This window comes from Rhipicephalus sanguineus, chromosome 6, assembly GCF_013339695.2.
Source record: "Rhipicephalus sanguineus isolate Rsan-2018 chromosome 6, BIME_Rsan_1.4, whole genome shotgun sequence".
Taxonomy (NCBI): Eukaryota; Metazoa; Arthropoda; class Arachnida; order Ixodida; family Ixodidae; genus Rhipicephalus; species Rhipicephalus sanguineus.
Genome location: NC_051181.1, coordinates 115,073,349 through 115,093,526, shown reverse-complemented (window position 1 = coordinate 115,093,526; position 20,178 = coordinate 115,073,349). Strand labels below are relative to the sequence as shown.

At 45.5% G+C, this 20,178-nt stretch overlaps 1 protein-coding gene across 11 annotated transcripts in view; it reads left to right on the top strand.

The window, feature by feature from the left end:
• Positions 1-277: 277 nt before the first annotated feature.
• Positions 278-20,178, top strand: part of LOC119396219 (E3 ubiquitin-protein ligase UBR5) — a 116,607-nt gene continuing 96,706 nt past the window's right edge. For 3 of the 11 annotated variants that reach the window (XM_049416999.1, XM_049416998.1, XM_049417001.1), the window contains exons 1-10: positions 294-468; positions 1,520-1,643; positions 2,000-2,076; positions 2,983-3,247; positions 3,365-3,424; positions 3,997-4,093; positions 8,381-8,518; positions 9,402-9,437; positions 10,147-10,334; positions 10,890-11,003. In XM_049416999.1, the coding sequence (XP_049272956.1) occupies positions 407-468; positions 1,520-1,643; positions 2,000-2,076; positions 2,983-3,247; positions 3,365-3,424; positions 3,997-4,093; positions 8,381-8,518; positions 9,402-9,437; positions 10,147-10,334; positions 10,890-11,003 (1,161 nt within the window). In that variant the 5' untranslated portion in view covers positions 294-406. Of the gene's footprint in view, positions 469-1,519; positions 1,644-1,999; positions 2,077-2,982; positions 3,248-3,364; positions 3,425-3,996; positions 4,094-8,380; positions 8,519-9,401; positions 9,438-10,146; positions 10,335-10,889; positions 11,004-20,178 lie in introns of all 11 variants that reach the window. The other 8 variants (XM_049417006.1, XM_037663322.2, XM_049417004.1 and 5 more) reach the window with 6 other exon arrangements.

Here is a 20,178-nt window from a genome sequence, read left to right as displayed (position 1 = left end):
TTCACATTACTCGACCATTCAAAGATGCGCGGTCAAAAAAACGTCAGCGGCACGCATTTCCTGGAAACAAAAAGCGAAACTATGTAACAGCCGTGCTACTCCGGATGCAGTCTCCGAACTCCTCGTGAGCTTGCATTCGCTAGAAGTGTATATAGAACTATAGAATATTCCAGAATGTTACGTATTAAATCATCGTAGTATTGCTTCACCGCCAGGTGTCTTACTCGTCACTATCGGAAAAGACCGGAAGCGAGAGTTTCGGTCGGCTTCGTTTTATTTGTGTTGTTTTTCTGCTTGGGTCGTGGTAGACAGCGGTTTGAGTTCAGCGTCGCTCCTCTGGTGGATATGCCGATTGCCGTTCGAATCAGACGTGCTGCGTGAAGAGACTCATGATACACCGTCAGTCATGTCCTATTTGCATTTCCTGGCATTTCCTCTCCCGGGAAATGAAGATCAACTGAACGAAAGGTATGTTACGGCCGAAATCTGGCGCAGTGTGCTTGGGGGAAGTTAGGCTTAAATCTACTACGCTTGTTCGTTTCGCACCTGTAAACTAGCGCAGGAATTGAATGAAAAGAACGTGTGACACCCACCGTGCGAAGGAGTTGAAGACTCCGGTGAACGTCGTGTTTTAAATATTCCTCTCGGAGGTAGCCGTTCCCTTCGCGTGTGACGATAGTCTTGAGCAATGGGGTTGTTTGCTCTAGTTTTCAACTGCAAGCTCTGCGATTCGAATTGTGTTCTACCTTACCTTGCGCCTTCGCGAGAGCATTGCATAAGAGCGTCATGCACTCCTTGATTTGTCTAAGACACCCTGTATATCGATTTTTAACTCGTATTGGAAAAACGAAACAAGCTGTTCCTGTAGTAACTGGACGCACTTCAATGTGGGAGCATGTTCAATCGTAGAATCGCCGAGCTTGTGTTATCAGTTTGCTTCGGTCAGTCGAAACCATGCGGACGTAATTCATCTGGATACGGGAAACACATCGCGACATATATAACGTGTCTGGTTATATTGTGTAACACCCTCGTATCGCGTCATGAATCTCGGTGACTTGAGATCAGATAACTTTATGACGATATGGATTGCGTTATGAACTGACATTTCAAATGACGCATGTTTTACTTCAAGCCTTTAAGATGTTTGCACCCTGCACTTCACAGCTGTTGCGCAGATAACGGTTTTTCGATATCTTTGACTACAGTAGAGAGTAATCGATTTTTTTTTTCCAAGTAGCGACTACTCGCGACGGTAATTCGAAGCCTGCGTGGAAATACGCATCAAATAGCTTTGCCCCTGAGTGCTTCGTCTCTTGCAGTCGAGCACAGACGTTCAATCCCTGTGCATTTTTAGGCACAGGTTTAGGATATGAACCATTTAGGAACCAAGTAATCGAACCATGCAATTGCTTCTAGAAATACGCACCATAAGCAACACTATGAATGTTTCTTATTATTATTGTGTGTGTTCCATCATTTCCACTACATTCCCCCTCCCCCCCACCTTTTTTTGCAGGTTGAGGGAAGTTGGTGAAAAGCTACGCACTGGATATTCACCTCCGGCTGTTGTTAACAACTTCAGAAATTCTAATGTTATACAATGTGTTGTTGGGCCGTCGCACATAGCATTCCTATTTGAGGTGAGCCCCTGTTTTACTGTATTTTTAGGATGCAGACTTATTCATTCATTACATGAAAATGTGTAGAGGATCATGTTTGTGAACATTCATGTGGCTTCGTTAACACTTCCTTGACCATTTTGAAGTGTAGATAATAAAAACGCAGCACAAACGAAGAGGCTTACATGTGAATGCTGCACATTCCCAACTGCACCTTCATTGGAAAGCAAAGAACTTCAATGAAAACCAGAACTGTTCTTGTGTTTTGTGTCTTTGTGCTTTTTTTTTACGCTACAGTTCAAAACTTGTACCAACTCACCCAATGTTCTGTGACTACTTCGTCTCTGTCACCTAAAATTTGACGATTTTCTTTACAGGATGGCAAAATATGCAGAGTTGCATTTTCCGTTTTGACAGACCGGCTGGATTTGAGTAAGCATGAAATATCAAAAGTGTGAGTATGCATCACTTAGTTGATTGTATGGTACATTGTTTCAGAAACGGCCAGTCCAAATAGGTACTGCTGCCATACAGTCATGTATGATCATAGTTTTGGCATGGCTCCTAGTACACAGCATGTGATCGAACATGCTAGTGTCTTTAGAAAAGTGATCCTCTGCAGCTGTACACAGCACTATGAAATGTGCGCTAGTTGTCCACTCGGGGAGCCTGTACTCAATGGTTTACTGCCATTCAGCAATGGTTTACTGCCATTCATCACCATTGACAGGTGTGCATATCCGGTTTGGCAGCACTGCGCGATCACCCTGTAATGCGATATTTTCGCTGCTGTTCTAGGTCGGATATGGTGATAATGGTGACCTGCGTGTGCGTGCGAAGATCTTTTTGTTGTTTAGCTTTTCTTTTGTTTATTTTATTTTTTATTTCCGAGTATCAGCACTAGAATTGAAGCAAGAATATCTCACTATATAGGGGCAAGTGCAGTCCTGCCAAACCGGATGTGTGCGCCTGTCAGTAGTGATAACCAGATGGCGTGCACTATACCACTGCTAATGCTTGACGCTGTTCACGTTCCATTTGACGGTGGTAGTACTAGTCTGCACATCGCGTTTCAAGTCCAAGTGACGCGTGGTGCGTGGATTGCCTCTATAGTTGATGCGTGCAATTGTACACATTGTCGCTGAAGGGGTTATACTGACCTACCGACGCTGAGATATTGTCAACAGATCTCGAGAAATTTGGCTTCAACCTTTGTTTTCTTTTCCAGTAGTCAACTTCTTACTACAAAACAAAAATATATAGTTTGGAAGGAGCAACGTTCTAAACTGTTTCAGTGTTTCTCTTCGGCACTTGTTTAAAAGTTTGTCATCCAGATACTCAAGCGGACTCTTCCATGCAGACTACTCTCCAGCGCGGCTTCTCACCACCATTCCCGTCTCAACCTCAAGGGAAGTGGCGGAGCCGGTGGAGCTTCCGGCGGAGGCTCCGGGACAGCAGCACCCTCCGGCTCTGCTTCCTCGGGAGCCTCTGGCTCGAGGTCGGCCACCAGGTCACGGGGTCGCATTCTGCGTTCCACGGCGGCACGCGGCCGGGGCTCGGGGGTCATCATGGGTTCGCGCCCCGTAGTTCCTGCCCCTTACGTTCCAGAGGAGCTCGTCTCCCAGGTGGGGTGCTTGCACGTGCCACAACTCGTTGATTCGCGTGTGTTGCTTCTTGGGTGTCGCCTTGGTGCTGTGTTCTAACACTGACAGGGATATCATTGTTGTTTCTTTCATTCAAAGGCACAAGTGGTGCTTCAAGGAAAGTCTCGAAACCTCATTATTAGGGAGCTTCAACGTACGGTGAGTTGTTTCTTGTGCCTGGTCTTTTTCTCTTGCATCTTAGAAGGTGCGAGATGATTACGCTTCCTTTTTTTTTTTTCATGGATGATTTAAGACGGACATTGTCTCAGGTGATACAGTTGGACCGAGAGATGTCGAATCTGAAGGGCATCACAATTCAATATGTAAAATATTCCATACATAGAAAATATTTCAAGGGGATTTTACAACTGTTCTCTCTCTCTCTCTACACACACACACACACACACACACACACACACACACACACACACACACACACACACACACACACACACACACGCACACACGCACACACACACACACAATAATTCGTTATATGTGGGTTTGGTATATGCAGGTTCGGCTGTACAGCTAAAGGCAACTTCTGTTCAGGATTCAACTAGTGCACCTTTGTGTCCTTTGTTGTCCATAAAGCTCAAAAGTCTAAAGTCATTTAGCTTCATGTTTTGCAGAAAGTTGGCAGTGTAAGATGTGTCACTGGTGTTGTACGGTTGTGGTGGACACTGATAGACCTGGCTTATAGTTTGTTCCTGTGTGTGCCTCCTTTTCAGAACCTTGATGTGAACCTGGCCGTGAACAACTTGCTGAGCCGTGATGACGAGGACGGAGAAGACGTGGATGATGGTCAGGAGTCATACATGCCTGGAGGCTAGTGCCACTGCTTTTCTTAGTTTTGCTTTGCGTGCCTCCTTTATCTCAAGAGTAGTTGCGGCACTGTGCAAAAAAAGAGAGAGAGAAAGAAAGCAAGCAAGCAAAGCTACAGCTGTTTGAAGTAATGCTGCGAAGTAGGCTATGCCAGGAGGAGGCTGTAGAGGGCTTACATCACATTAGTGGTCTGAGGCAAGGCAAATGCGCTATAAAAAAAATGGGTTGGTTTACGTAAGGTTTTAGGGATGGGTGAATAGTAAATTTGAGGTTCGAAGCAAATTCAAAGCGAATAGTAATTTGGTCGAATAATTTTGAATCGAATAGTTTGAATACTATATATCACATATTGTTAAGAAAAATGAGCATTTTTGTCATGACCCCAACTTGCACAATTTGTCATGCCCAATTACTTTGCTGCTCTTGAATAAGGCATGTGGGAATGTCGCTTTTTTGGTTTGAAGTGAAGTGGAAGCAACCTTGAATTGCAGCAAGGACTTGAATAGCAGTAGGGTGCAACTTATAAGTGGTACAGTATGTTACCTTTTAAAAATTACTATGCTTAGTGCATGTAAGCCCGTATAACACATGTTTATTAGACTTAAAAAAATTAATTGAGGTGAAGGTAATATGTACATTTAGTAAAAAAAATGTAGATGTTACATGTTTTTTTACAATGTTATACCAACTAGGCCCCCACCGCATGCTTCTTGATGTGCATTTAACCTTCAAGTGTGGCTTCGCGGCAGTGCAAATTTCGCCTAGATGATTGGTTTCACGGCATAGCACCACCACAATGCAGTGAAACAACCTTTACAGGGGGTTATATGCGGTCAAATTTGTATACATCCGTTCATTTCGAATACTTCGAAATTTTGAATAATCTAAATTCGGGTCGAAGTGAATTTGAATACAGTGATATTCGCTAGAATATTTGAAGTGCCCGAATATTTGCCCATCCCTAATAGCTTTCTGTGGTCTTTCCTACTTTTATTGGCTGCTGAGCAGTATATTTGCATGAATATAACGCAAGTTTCATTATTATTTTTTTATGCGTAGCAATTTGCTAGAAGTAGCACTTTCATCAGGTCAGTTATCCATACACAGTCGCTGACCGTTTATTTGGACTCAGCGGGAACCGCCGAAAAGTCCTAATAATCGGTAGTCCAAAAAAAGGGATTCACCGGAAAAAAGCACCTTTATTGGCCCAATGGCCGGAAAAAACTTGTCAGTGCACATCTGTACAGATGCACGCTTACGCGCAACCAAGTCGGCCTGTATTTTAGCCAATGTTTGGCCACTCCTGTAGGTCGGCAGTAGCACTGTAACGGCCTGCAAGTCTGCATTTGATGGCTGTGGTGTGGGAGGCGTGTCATCATGGCAGTCACTGTCCACATGCGCTGGTTCCAGTAGCTGATGGATCTCATCGCCAAACTAGGCAAAAACTCCCGAGCAACTTTGGATTGAGGTCGGCCGCCTTCCACCTGGCGAATAATCGCTGCTTTTTTTGCCCGTCACGGCTTAGTAGTTTCCGCGTTTCTTTAGTTCTGACATGGAACGGGTGGCGTCAGGGCCATTTCAGCAGATCAGGCCTCGCACGCCAAGCAACAAACATGGAAGCGAGACACGAAGCGTGGGACACAGATCAGGCCTTGCCTCAGAAACGTCTGGCAACGTAAACCCTCAAACACCAAAAGGGAACGACATTGGGCTAGTTGGTGTTGCAGTGCTCACATTGTCATTCTCTCTTCATCAGGGTTGGGGTCCATGTCATACTCATATGCGCTGTCATTCACCTCAAACGCCGCACCAAGCAGACTCCGAGTTGTCTTGGCTTGGCCTGCTGTTTGGCCTTGGTAGCCGTTCAATGGATACTTGACTGGCTAAAGCCAAAAGGGAACAGTTACGTGGAGTCAACAAACATAGCCTTCGAGATCAGCAGCTGTAAATTCTACATGGATTTTGACACTGGCACGATCTCCAGCTATAGCCAGCGCAACATTTCAGTGCTGGCAACCTAACAAAAATGTTGTAAACATCGCTGACAGCTTGTCATGGCATTCAATGTCGCACTCGATCAGCCGGCTGGAGTCTGAAAAATCAAACGACGCACTGTGGGGTGTCCGAATTTTCTTTAGTAATGCTAAACGGGAACCCATCAGGCAGCCTGGACACAAAACAGTTGCGCATGCGAAACGGCAGAAGAAGGCAGCAGCAAGTACATGCCCGCGAATCTGTCGGCCATGCGGTGAGCTGAAAACAGCAGACACCATCTGCACCTCAAACTATATATACATATACCGTCTTTAAGCCAACAAAAACCATTATATCTAGTGCGTCTAATTCTTCTGTACACAGAAATTTTTTTTCACGTTTTCACGTGCGGAAGCATGCTGCGCACTCAATATTGATGGAAATGTTATTACATCGTAGACTAAAGCGCATCTCAAAACGACATCGTGCACCTTCAGCACTGCAGACACAATGGACGATCAGCAAACAATCGCCCTTGATAATTTATCGCATTGTTCATATTCACTGTACTTATTTTGTAAATACACAGTTGTTGTTTTTGAAAGCACGGAGGTCCTGAATGTCGGGTCCCACGCTTCCACGCACCCGCTGTCCCAGTTGCAACAGCACCAAGACGTAGGCGGGGCATGACCTCCAGCTATAGCCAGCACAACATTTCAGTGCTGGCAACCTAGCAAAAATATTGTAAACATCGCTGACAGCTTGTCATGGTGTTCAATGTCGCACTAGATCAGCCTGCTGGAGTCTGAGAAATCGGAATGGCGCACTGTGGGGCATCCAATTTTCTCAGGCTTTTTTTTCCTATCGCACTGCATTCATGTAACCAGGCAGGGGGTTCTTGATGGACAAATTCTGCACTTTCTGGTGTGCTTCTAGAGGGATTGTGGTGGCACCTTGTCTAGTGTATTGCCTGAAATCGCATTGCTTCGGGAACTGGAATGGAAGATGCAGACCAAAAAGTGCTTTCATTTTACGAGCAAGACATGTTATAGTTCATGGTAAATAGACTAAGTTGTCTTCTGTTTTCAGCTCACCGCATGGCCAACAGATTTGCGGGCATGTACTTGCTGCTGCCTTCTTCTGTCGTTGCGCGTGGGCAACTGTTTTGTGGCCAGGCTGCCTGATGGGTTCCCGTTTAGCATGGGCTTGTTGCATGGGGCGCAGCTGCAAGCCTAGAATGTCGCGTGCTTCAAATACCTTATTGTCGGGCAGTGGTGCACAAGGCACACGTAAACTCTATCACTGATACATTTTGAGTAGTTGCGAGCGCTCAAATTTTGTCTTTGCCAATGTTTTTGGCTGACAGGAAAAAGTGCTAGAGAAAAATAAAGGAGATGCATGAGGATGCAGTGACAAATTTGAAGTAACAATAAAGTTTAGCTAGAGGGATTACACTTTTGAACTCTCATTTATTTAGGTCAGTCTTGCCATCTTTGGAAAGTTGGTATCTCAGAAAGGTGTAAAAATCCCGCCACGGTGGTCTAGTGGTTATGGCGCTCGACTGCTGACCTGTAGGTCATGGTATCGAATCCCGGCCGCGGATGCTGCATTTCGATGGAGGTGAAATGCCGAAGGTCCGTGTACTCAGATTTAGGTGCACATTAAAGAACACCACATGGTCAAAATTTCCGGAGCCCTCCACTATGGCGTCCCTCATGATCGTATCATGGTTTTGAGATGTAAAACCCCAACAATTATTATTGGAACAGTGTAAAAACAAGGTGTAGTCATGCTAACATCGTGCACTATCTTTGCGATATTGTGTATATCTTGCTGACAGCCAAGACATACATCATGACAGTATAAGTTTTTCTATACGTTCTGTGTATAATTTTTATACGCAGTCTTTCATGTCATTAGTGTAGCATTGCTGTTGCTACTGCTGCAAGCCAAGTGCTGCTCCTTGCAAAATTCAGCCACTATGGCAGTAGTCAATACCACAACCTTGACTTCAGCAGTGGAGTACTGTTGCCATGTTGCTTAGTTACCATAGCGGGTAAATCGCGCAAGTAGGAAAGCAGCATGATGTTTTCCTTCTTCACCTGTGTGTTGTCAGTCTAGTCTTGCACTGTTTGCTCCGGTGTGGATCATCAAAGTCAGCCCCGCCCTCATTCATGTTGACCTGTACAAGAGTTCAGTCCCTGTTGTGTGCTGTTTGCATTGTACAGTAAAGCCATGTGATTTCGTGTAGTGTTTCTCGTTGGTGTTTGCGTGCTTCCAGTGTTTTATGGACCGTCCCCACCTATGACCTCGCAGATGACCTCATATCCCTGCTGGACGCTGGTATCCATGGAGACCACCCCAGTGTGATCATAGATGCCGATGCCATGTTCTCTGAGGACATGTTTGGCTATGCTAATCTCCGAAATCGCACTGGCAGCCGAGGGCGTTCCGGTGAGTTGGTTTTTTTTTACCATGTGCATTTTGGAGGAGGAAGGAGAGTGGATGTTTTTTGGTTATCTGATATAAAAATGTATGTCCTATGTGACTTGCAGGGTAATTTTTGAAATTTGCAGTGCCTATTGTTAGGGTGTGCAGAGATACAAAAATTTTGAAGACTCATAAAATATTTTTTTTGCTATTCATGTTTTATCAAAGAATTAGCTCTCTGAACTTGTGGATTATTTGTTGCTGTTTGAATATTTGAAAATCATCTCGACCGATTTTTCATGGCATGGCACGCGTGCGTCAAATAAGGCAACTAAGCCTCTTTGTTTTACCAAGCCAACTCCTTAAAACCTTTATATTTTGGTATGTTTTGGAAATTAGAAAATTTATTAATTATATTTAATTTTAACATAGCTAATGTGGTCAGAATGAATTCTTAGTTGTCATCTCTACGTATGCTTGCATGCGACTGTTGTACGAACAACCTTGTGAAACAGATATTTTGGATTTACGTTGACATAAGAGATGCATGTGAGTGAGTGTGCATGTGCAGATGAAAAAAAATGAAGTGAGGAAAGACATGCTTGTAATTGATCAGCTGTTTTGGTTTCGCGTTACTTGTTTTTCGTAGTCACTGCACGCAAAACTTGCCCAAATTTAGTGTCCATGCTTGCGCTGACGCTTGCACTACACGTAAAGGTTTAAGAGAAATTTATGATGCCAGTTTTTTTCATTGCATCTTGTCTAACTTCGACGTAATTTTGTTTGCTCTTGTGGAAAAGATTCTTTTGGTGGCTATGCGAATATGGTGCTTGTTGTTGTATTGCAACTTTAAGTTTGACGCTTACGTGATGCACGTTTCTTAAACAATATGTGGATGCTGTTTTAGCTGTGAGACCTTTCGTAAGTGCGCCACGACCTGTTGGTAAGCCAAGTTCATGCGTTATTCTTTATTTTGAAATTTTTGGGGCATCGGCTCAGATTTGCATATTTTAGGCGAGGCAAACGCGACCGTGGTTTTTGGTCTGCAGTCGTTTTCTTTCAAACTTTTCTTCTCTTTTTCACGTTTTGCTCTGCATGTTTACAAATCTGAGTGCATGTTGATTGGCAACAACTCTGAAGAGTTGCAAGGTAAAAAAAGCTGTTTAGTGCTTCGTGTGTGTCTTTAAGTCATGTTTCTAAGCAGGGACACCAAAAGTAAAAATTAATTGAGCTCTGTTGGTAAATTACCCTTAATGTCACAACATTTGACTCTTGGGGTGAGAAAAGCCAGAAAATAGTCTAAATTTAAAGACTACTGGTTTTCACACAAGCTTGTTGTGGATATTATTGGCTCAAGCTGAGTGAGTTTTCCTTAATGGATTAAGATTGACTGCATTGTATTCTGGGTTGTCGAAACTTATAATTTATAAAACCAGTTTGTTATATTTTATATTTGATACCAGTTGGACTACAAGATTGGTTAGCAAGAAAAAAAAACAGCAGTAACATGCACATAGTGTTCTCTACTTACACAGTGACATAATAAATACTAGAAAGTAATGATATTGCTGCAGCCACTGTGCTTCATTGCTTGGTTCTAGTGTTCATGCACAATGTGTGGTGTGCGTACCACTCGTGTTTTTGCCTCGCAGGAGACCAGGACCGGGACAGAGACAGGGACCGTGATCGTGACAGCATGTTTAGGGTCCGGGAACGCCACTACTCTGGTTCTCGACGGTGGCTGGAATCGGCACTGCGCGACAGCAGCTCGGACCTTGCCGACGCCAAGAAGATGAGCCCGCTTTGGCTTTCGGAGGAGCCAGAGTACTGGCCTGACAAGGCAAGTGAAGCAAAGGGCTGGTTGTTTCATCGCTCTCGAATTTTTTTTCGTATAAGTAGGCTCTCGATAATTCAAACTCAAGGGGACCTCAGGACTTTGAATTATCTGAAATTCTCATAAATATGACTCAGGGCAACATAACAACTAGTGTTAGGATGTTTATTGCTTCTCAGGGCGGCAGCAACATCATAGACAACGCTGCATGATTGCCAGTAAAGTTTTCAGACGTCAGTTATCATACTGGTACTTATATATAACGCGTGTATGCATGCTTTATTCATGATTTTTAGTGATATAAAAATGTGAATGTTCAGCTAGAAGCAACAAAGGCAGCAGATATTTCCAAGCAGAGATAATTTGGTTGAATTAACCGAAGATGCGCAGTGGGGCAGTTTGATTAAGTGGCTTTAACATTTACTTCAATCATTTCCCACACCGTGTGGTATTTCCAGAATATTTAGTCTTCAGTTTGAGCAGCTACAACAATTGCGGCTCGCACGCCACTCTTTTTTCTGGGGATGCGAGCTCTGATGGAACCTACCTTTTCTCTTTCAGGGCACCAAATTTGTGCACATTGTGGCCCTCTACTCGGAGCTTGTGGCCCTCAGTTCTACAGGACAGCTGCACCAGTGGAAGTGGAGTGAACCTGAACCTTACAAGAATAGTGAGGTATGTACCTGTTTGTTGGGGGACATGTTAGAAGCCATAAGCCTCCTAGAAGGAACATTTGGAAAAAAATTATGCTTAGTGACAAAAATGACCTCATTACAATTTGTGCCACTCAAATGCACAATATTGCAATCCCGAGACAGATGTAAACGACGTTGAAGAGAGAATGTTTAAGACCAGAACTTGAAGCGAATCGTGTCTAGCTGCAAGTTTGTGCGACTTGAGCGGCAATGACTTGGTGTTTTGAAGAGTGTATAAGGCAATGCATGGTAAACATGTGGAACAGACCGAGGCAGGCTTTTTGTGGCCACTTACCGGACACTCAAGCAGTTTTGCTGGAGGAGGAGAGGTTGAGGTTAGGAAAAGACGCTACTTCTGCAGCCCAAGTTGGGAGCATGGCTCAGGATCTGTAGGAGGATGGGGAAAGGGCAGAAAGCTAGACTATTTCAGTTGAATTTGTATGTACGGCATATTTTGCATGACATGTGTGCTATGTACGGCCTGCGTGCCGAACTGTTGTAGGAGCAGAAGCCTTTGTCAGGCCACATGGTCTTAAGCTTCCGCTTCCTTTCTGTCGTAAGCAGGAGAAATAAACTCAATTCAATTCAAAAGGATGGGAATTGGTGAGGAGGAGATAAGGAGAGGAGTTTGGCGTTCATAGATGAGGACTTGGCAGGTTGCCTGTACAGCCGGTCGTCCAGTCCAGTGCCTCCAAGGAAGTGAGGGACTACCCTAAAGACTTGCATATGGCTGTGGGTAGGGAACAGGAGGTCCCTCTCTGCATACCTGCCAACTCTCCTGATTTGCCTAGGAGACTCCCAATTTCCGACCTGTCTTCCCGATTGTGCGATTGTGGCCATAAATCTCCCGGCAAACTGCCTCAACCCAATTTCGAAAAAAACAATTAGAGTAAAGCGGACACTGGTGATTAAAACATGAACTTACCGTATTTGCACGTAAATAACGCGACCGCGAAAATAACGCCATGAGGGGCAGTTTCAGTTTCAACGAAAAATAAAAAAAGTATATTACGATTATAACGCAAAGTGATGCAACTGGAAACAGCAATCAAAAGGTGGTTGCCTGCAGGGCTCTATCTTTGCAGCCATCGAAAAATGCAAGAACTACGTGCTTGTGCAATTATTCGCCATGGCTCCTTGTGTCTTTGTCACCGTCGGCAAAAACCATGTCGTCGTCCGTGCTGTCCAGACTATTCGAGAGACAGCACTTCAGGAATGCCCGCGACACTATTGCCGATGGCAAGCCTCCCAAGCATTGCTTATCCATCGTGTAACCTTGCTGACTGACGCTCACTTCATGCGACCAATGGCGTCAGTTGACGATTGCTAGCCTCCAGCTGCTGCTTGTATTCCCGTCGTACGAAATCTTTGAAGGGCTTATTTATGCAGACATCTGTTGGCCTAGCGAGCGCTTTCTTGACCGCATCGGTAAAGTGGACATTATATGCATCCAGCACGAGCATACCGTATTTATTCGATTCTACCACGCCCTCGATTGTAACGCGCACCTGTTTTCCGCGACAAAAAAAAAGGTAATACATCGATTGTAACGCGCACCCATTTTTCGTGAGAGAAAAGAACAAAAAAAGTCCGTAGGAGTCAAACTTCGCACATTCAGAAGAACAAGTACTTGGGTTTTAAAGAAGTAAAGTTTCAAAAAAGTAAAACACAAAGTCAAAAAGCGGGCCTTGCTGCTAAAACTGTCACCACTATACGGCGGCGATACGAGTCACGTAATGGATCAGTCCTCGTCGCTGTCGGACAACTCCTTGTCGCTGTCAATGCTCTTCGATTTTGGGAAACCGGCCCTGCTTTGGTCCACTGAAACCTTTTTGTGAAGCTTTGCTGTAAAAAATCTTTTGCTTCTGTTTGGCCAGTCTCGCACGCACGTTTCGGGAACTCCAAACGACCGCGATGCGGCCCGATTTCCGTCCGTCTCTGCACATGCAATAACTATTCTTTTAAATGTGGCATCGTGGTGCATTCGTCGAGTATTTGGAGTCGGCACGCAGAACGGGATGACAATCTCTTCAGCACACAAGAAATGGCCAAGGCGCGTAGGAGGCGGCCATTTTGAAATGCCGATGGCAATATGATAACAGAGTTTCTTTTTTTTTTTTTTTTCAGTACTCGATTCTAACGCGCATGCGATTTTTGGACTTGTTTTACTGAAAAAAAAAAGGTGCGCGTTAAATTCCAGTAAATACGGTAGCTGGAGTGCTGCAGTTTATTGACACTTCCTCCATCCTCGAACGGTTGACTCGCTCAGTCCGAGATGCCGTGCCGTACATGAATTGCCCGTCTTCGGCCAGCAGGATTGCCCTTTTTTTTTTTAATGTGGCGGTATACAGATTACGCCTGTTCATTGTAACAGTGACAATGTGGAAGCAAGCACGAACAAAGCACAACGAGAAGCGAAAGCACGGCGTAGGGTCTTAAGGGTGGCGAAGTTATTCCGAAATGATTGTTATCTATGTGTTGTCACCGTGGCTCCCATGGCGCAAGCAGCACAATGCGATGGCTGCAGCATACCCTAGTAGTGTGTGCGTCGACTGCGATACGCACGAGCATTTCCGTATTGAGCGGTGGTGCTCTAAGACGCCGGGCAGGTGTTGACGCCATGGTGCCTTCCCATGTGCGATCACTGGAAGCACAGTTCAAATTCAAATGTGCTATATTGCGCGATGAACCTGCCAAGTTTCTGGATTATGCGAGGCACGTTCCCAGGACGTTCCAAGATATGAAAAAAAAAAGGCTAGAAAAAGGTTCGCACTACAGTCAAACCCCGCTACAACGAAATTGACGGTGCTCGGAAAAATGTTCGTTGAAGCGAACATTTCGTTGTAGTGAAATCGAAAAAAATAGGACTGACCTGAGCTAGTAGAACAGTGAAACTCCAATATTCAAAAAGTGTCTGCTGCTTCCTTTGCATCCCCAGCAGTGTTACGACGCGATTCTCATATATGCATAGCGACGCGACGTTGAAAAGCACGCAGAAACAACGGCTTCCGCGAACGAATCAAACAAGCACGGGCGCGCAACACGAACTGCACAGTTGCACCAACACGCTAACACTAGCTATTCGCTGACAACGGCGACATGCAGGCGTGCTATTGCGGAGCGATGATTTACGCCTTATTCTATGCTATTCTTATCCACCACTCGCGTCTGGCTGATCCCACTGATAACGCGGACGAACTGTCGCTCCGACCACCAGTCGCACTGGCCAAGCGCGAAAAGCACGAAAAGCATTGGCATTGGAAAAGGCACCATTCCGCGACTGCACCCCAGGGCTGCTCGCGTTGATAACGCGAATGTGGCGGATGTACCGTCGCTCTGACCACTAGCGAAGCGCGAAAAGCACGAAAAGTTTTGGAAAGGCATCGGAAAAGCTATCGTTTCGCGATTGCACCCCAGTGTCGACAACTGAGCTTTGGCTTCGGATTGTCTGCGACTCAGAAGCAACTCAAGCCAGTTGCGAAAGCAGGGCAGTCTGATCGCCGTCGCTATCACGCAATGGCGGCCCCCATGCTCAGTCAACAGCGGCGGTTTCTGGTGGTTCCAACACGCGATTCAGACTTTGAATTCGTATTTTTATGTTCTAAAATGCATCAAAATGTCCGAGATTGTGTTTATTGCACGGTAAATTAAATTTTTGAGCCCCGAATGGCATCGTCAAATTTCGTTGAAGTGGAACGGCAGCAGAAAAAGTGTTCATTGTGGCGAGCATATTTATGCATTGACTCCTATGGACTGTTGACGGGGAACCGAGAATTTTTCGTTGTACCGGAAATTTCGTTGAAGCGGAGTTTGTTGTAGCGGAGTTCGACTGTATATTCGTGTCATGAACCCGAATATAATGCGAGTCTCTCGCCTTTCTAACTCAAATTATGGAGAAAAAATTCGCCTTATATTCGTGCAAATATGGTATTTATATGACACACCAAAGAAAAGGGACCATCCACGAAGCTCGAAAGTTAGCTGGCCACTGCTGTTTCCTGTCGTCCTCCGGGCTCTCCTCCGTTTACCAGATACAGTATAACCTCGTTACAATGGATCTGTTTACAACAGACATTCGGATATTGCATACCAATTTGCGACGTTATGTCGACCTCCATATTTGTTCCATTGATTGAGCTTCGTTTATAACGGATTCTCGTACAACGGACCTTCGGATATAATTGACTAAAATGTCAGGCCAGCAAGGTGGTCAGGACTCCTTTAGAGCGGACTTTTCTACAATGGACATACCAAATTCAATAACTTCCAACTTCAAACATCGCTTAGCATACTTTCGGGACGGGAACAGCGTGCCGCAGATATCGACGTACCAATTTAAGAACGAAGGCCGCCAATCTCCGGTCTGTCAATGATCAGCTATGCCTAGCTGTAGCAACAAAAAATCAGCGCGCAGCGTGCTTGGTGTTGCGTTTTGGGACGCCGACGCGCGAAATTGCTAGCCACTCCCACCGCTTCTCCGAGCGGCGCTGCACGGCGAGCTTGGCCGGGGGGTCCGCTGCTGATGTGCAAAATGCCCATGCGTGGTTCTAAGGAGCCAGCGGGCGATGTGATTCCTTGCTTGCGACGAAGGACATTGCGGCTTCTTCACTTTCGAGTGTCTGCTAGCGCGATGTTTTGCCCGTCAATTTCGGATTTGTCTCGTACATTGGCATCGTGAGCAGAGTTAGGCCTAGCCACAGCATCGAGTAGAAAGCTCGGTTGCGATGTGCGTGATGCACGTAATGCTCGATTGCGTAATGATCAAAGCACGTAAATGCTCGATTGCGAGTACAAAGAGTTGTCCCGCGGTGGTCTTCGTCATAAGCTCCGAAGTGCTGATAAGAAGAACCTCTAACAGCGGGTCCAACGAGTCAACACTATTACAGTCGCATGTCTGCGATGTTCGCGACGAGTGCGGTGTGCTATCGTAATCTGATGATTGAGCTTCCGCTTGAATTCTAAATTATTGTCGACCCGTGAACACAGAACGAGTGCGAATGCAGCACTAAGTAGTGCAATTTTCGACAGCCACGACCTCGCGACGCACAAGCAGCAGATGATCCCAGAGCGAGCATCACGGCAGAAGCAGCCAACTGGATGCCTTGAATTGAACTTCAAGCATGCGCTTTTTGTACGCTTGTTATTGAATGGAGGAGCTAGCTCAAACGGAGAACTTGAAGACTGAGAAATGCTCTTTCGAGCCCCAAATGATGGCGCCCGGTTGCGCCGTTGCCGAGCTATAATTTTGAAAAATGCTGCTTTTTTTTTTTTTTTGCTATTTCCACAATTCTCGCCAAGTCGGCAGACGCAAAAAATTTTTTTATAGCACTTCTAAGTGGTTTTCGGGGAAGATATTTTGGAATCAGATAGAAAATGGGCTACAGAAACTGCAAATGCGATTTTCCAAAAATCGCATTTTTTTTGGTTCCCCGTTAAAAATGAGACCATGTTTGTGACTCGTAATCCTCTCCGGTTATAACAGACCCATTCAGCATTTACATATAAAAGTCTTTTACAACAGACCAAAATCTTCTTCACTGTGAAGGTCTGTTGTAATGAGGTTATACCGTACGCACAAACACTTACACACCCCAGCCGCTGACACAGGTGGGCACATCCCCCATTTTATGGCGCAGTTCGGAGAGGGCACAGTAACAGCAAAGAGGCTGCAACGCTTTCATAGTAACAGTGTTCAACAGTGTACAAGCGGGTATGTGCCACAGAAATCTGTGAGGCACTATCAGAAAAGTATCATCATGAATTCTTATGTGCCACAGAAATTGTGTAAATCCCACTACACACAACTTCCACTAAAAAGGAAGAAGGCCCTACAGCCCAACAAATGGCATGCGCATTATCACAGTCACATCACTGTCTCGCGATACTTTGTGGCTGTGGCTATAAAAGGTGATGGCTATACTACCACCTCAAAGCTTAACAAAGAGTGTTTTAATAAAGAGCAGTGATACAACATATCGGAGCATCTTAAGCGAAGGCTTCTTTGTAAACCTCTGTCTAAGAGTGGCAGGGTCAAATGCAATAAAACTATACTACCACCTCAAAGCTTAACAAAGAGTGTTTAAGGGGAGACTCTGGTCTTCTAAAAAAAACTTTTGTTTATTGTCATATTCAAATGAAATTTTCAGGCAATGTATATTTTAACCTGCTATAAACAGATATGCAATCCATTTTTTCTTAGCTCAAGTAGTTTTTGAGATATTAAATAAATAATTAATGATCAAATTGCCCAATTGTTCTGCAATTTAATCATTGAATATCCTAGAAAACTTGATATGGCCATATTCTAGAACAATCGAAGGATCACAACTAAACCATTACTGTAATTTTAGCTATATTTTTATAAAAGTTATTGCCATCTGTAATGTAATGGTTGGGAACATGAAAATTTTTATCAGTTTTATCAGCATATAAAAAATTTTCTATTGACCAAGTCCATAATTTAGTAGTATTATTGTGTATAGGAACTCATAAGCTTTCAATTGCAACAAGAATCATTCAAATCTGATCACAAGATCAAAGATACTGTGGGCAACAGTATAGCACATAGGCGAAAACGGATTTTGAGAAAACTCAGAAAGAAGTTTGAAGACTTGGTATAGGTTTCTTCTTGCTACTAAAAAGCAACAGATGGAAGTCCTTTTCGCTCTAGAAGCCACCAGGCACATAATCACTATCATTTTCTTCACACGCCTCCTCTTCATGGCTTCCCTGAAGTTTTCTGCTCTGGTATGCTTCTTGTCACATGCCGCTAGCCGCCGCTGGTCCTTTTCTAGACACCTTTCAACATCTGTGCTGCCTTGACTCAAATGCAGCTCCTTCAAAATGGCCTCAGAGGCACGTTTCTTTCCGGCATTGAACCGGGCGACTGCTTCCGCAACAGCAGTTTCGACTGTGAAGAGCGAGGCGTGTTTGGTTTTTGGCACAAGCGACCAGATTACTGAATGGAGGCTCTCATTTGAATTCTGAGTTTGCCTCGTTGACAGCGCTCCAACAGCTTCCGATCAGAGAGGCGAGTGTACACTGGGAGGAGGGCTTCAGCAACGTATTCAGGGAGGTTGTACCGGTGCTTGGGAGGAGGCCTGCTGCCTTGCCACTGCCTGTTGTGTGCACACCATGATTCTTCACCTTTTGGGCACCGTGAATGTTGTTGCTTTGTATCTGTGGAAGTCACATGATAGTACGTGGCAAGGGACAGCATTTCTCCATCTCATCATTGTTTCCCTGGTGTGCCTTGAGTGCCCAGCCATAATAATCGTAAGCTTTGTAACAAGCTCAGCAGTGAGCTTGCTTTGGCCACCGAGGCTTGGCCGACCTTCCCTTTGCTCTTCTGCAAGAGGTTTTCTCAGTGCAGCACCCATTCGTTTATGAATGTGATTAACACAATCCTCCTTTTGATGGGCACACAGCCATACACTTTCTCCTCCTGAAGGCTGTTGAAAGCGGCGGCTATTCCGTCGCACAACATCGTTGTGTAACGCAGTCCATGTTTTCAAGGGACCGGCCAAACAGAATTTTGGCAGCCTCCACCTCCATTTGGCCAGGCTTGCTCGAAGAGTTTTTTTGGCACTTATGACGAGCTCGCCACTCACTGTATCGTGGGTCACCGTCCTTGGGGCCAATTTCGCAACCCAAACAGAAGTTCGATAGAACTTTGAAGTCCAGCACGTATCCCGAAAGAGTTCGATCACAGTTCCCACCACAATGTGTGACAGGTGTCCCACGAGTGAGCCAAGTCCGTCAAATGAACTGCGATATTGCCGGGGTTCCCGAAGTTCAGTTCGGAATAGGATGGCCTTCACAGCTGTCGCGCACTCACTCATGACGCCCGCGGATGCGTTCACGGCGGCAGGGTTCATCTTTGTTTTTACGTAGTTTTGGTAGGTTTTGTTGTGCATACCGCGCGAGAAACGTTCAGCGCCGAGAAATGTCTAGCACGGTCTGCCATTTCCCGTGCTCATAACTGCCCGAGCAGCAAGCACATTCACTTCGAATGGGTTGCAGGTTGCATTCCCCCTGCTCTCGGCGAGCTCCATCCGGTGCTGACATCTCCACAGACGGCACAGTTCACCACTATTTTAACTGCCACTCCGTCCTCACGGTCACCTCTTGAAACGTTCAAAGGGCCGGAGCAGAATTCGCATTTCGCGCACCGAAGCAGTTGGTTCAGCAGCGGTAGGCTTAGCAGCGTAAACTCGGTGCCGCACCCCGCCGCTTCCGGGGAATCTCCGAAGCGACTGCTTTCGGCGCGTAGCTGATGAAGAGAAAGCTTCTGGCGTTGCGCTTCCGCGCGATGCTCAATCGCCACTTTCTCAGCTTCTGAAACAAGGAGCGTGTCAACGCGCATTGTCCTCGACGTGTCGTCGGCCACAGGCATCGCTTGCGCGGCTGCAGCTTCGGTGGATGTCGTACCCGCTGGCGCATGTCGCAGAGCTCGTCGCCGTCGATCCACTCGATGCTGCTTTAGGTATCCGAGACCGACGCTTGCGTTTTTTGCCGTAGGCATGAGCCGTCGCGAACTTGCGTCGCCCGCCAGCCATCGTCGCGTCCGAACAATTTTTGACAAGGCGTCTCGCATTGTCGGGCAGACGAAACTCCGGTCGTCCAATCAGAGAGCAGGATTCACCCCACGTGGTACAAACGCGCCAATGCGTGCGAGTATTTTCTTTTTTTCGGTGGCGTGCAGCTCCATAGTCGCCAGACCTAGAGGTGTTTTCTCGCTAAAAACGGAATGTAGAAGAATTCAGCTCTCGAATGATTCCAAAATGGCCACGCTGCGGCCAACGGTTACCGCAGGCGACGGCATTGAATTTGCCTGTTTTCGGGGGGCGTTTTCGAGCGAAAGCGATCATGAAGCTCTCTTTAGAGCGCAATAACAAAATAAATACTCGGCGGAACGCGTTAATATCGCAGCAATAGATTCTTTAGGACGTCTAGATTGCGAAAAAAAATATTTCAAAAAGTCGATTTTTTGGCGATTTTTTGTTCTAGAAGACCCGTGTCTCCCCTTAATAGAGAGCAGTGATACAACATATCTGAAAGACTTGCAAAACATAAAGATGTGTTAGCCTGGCAAAGGGAATGCCACCAGCTTTGCTGTTTCATCGGTGTCCGCAAAGTGGAGCTACTTGACTTTT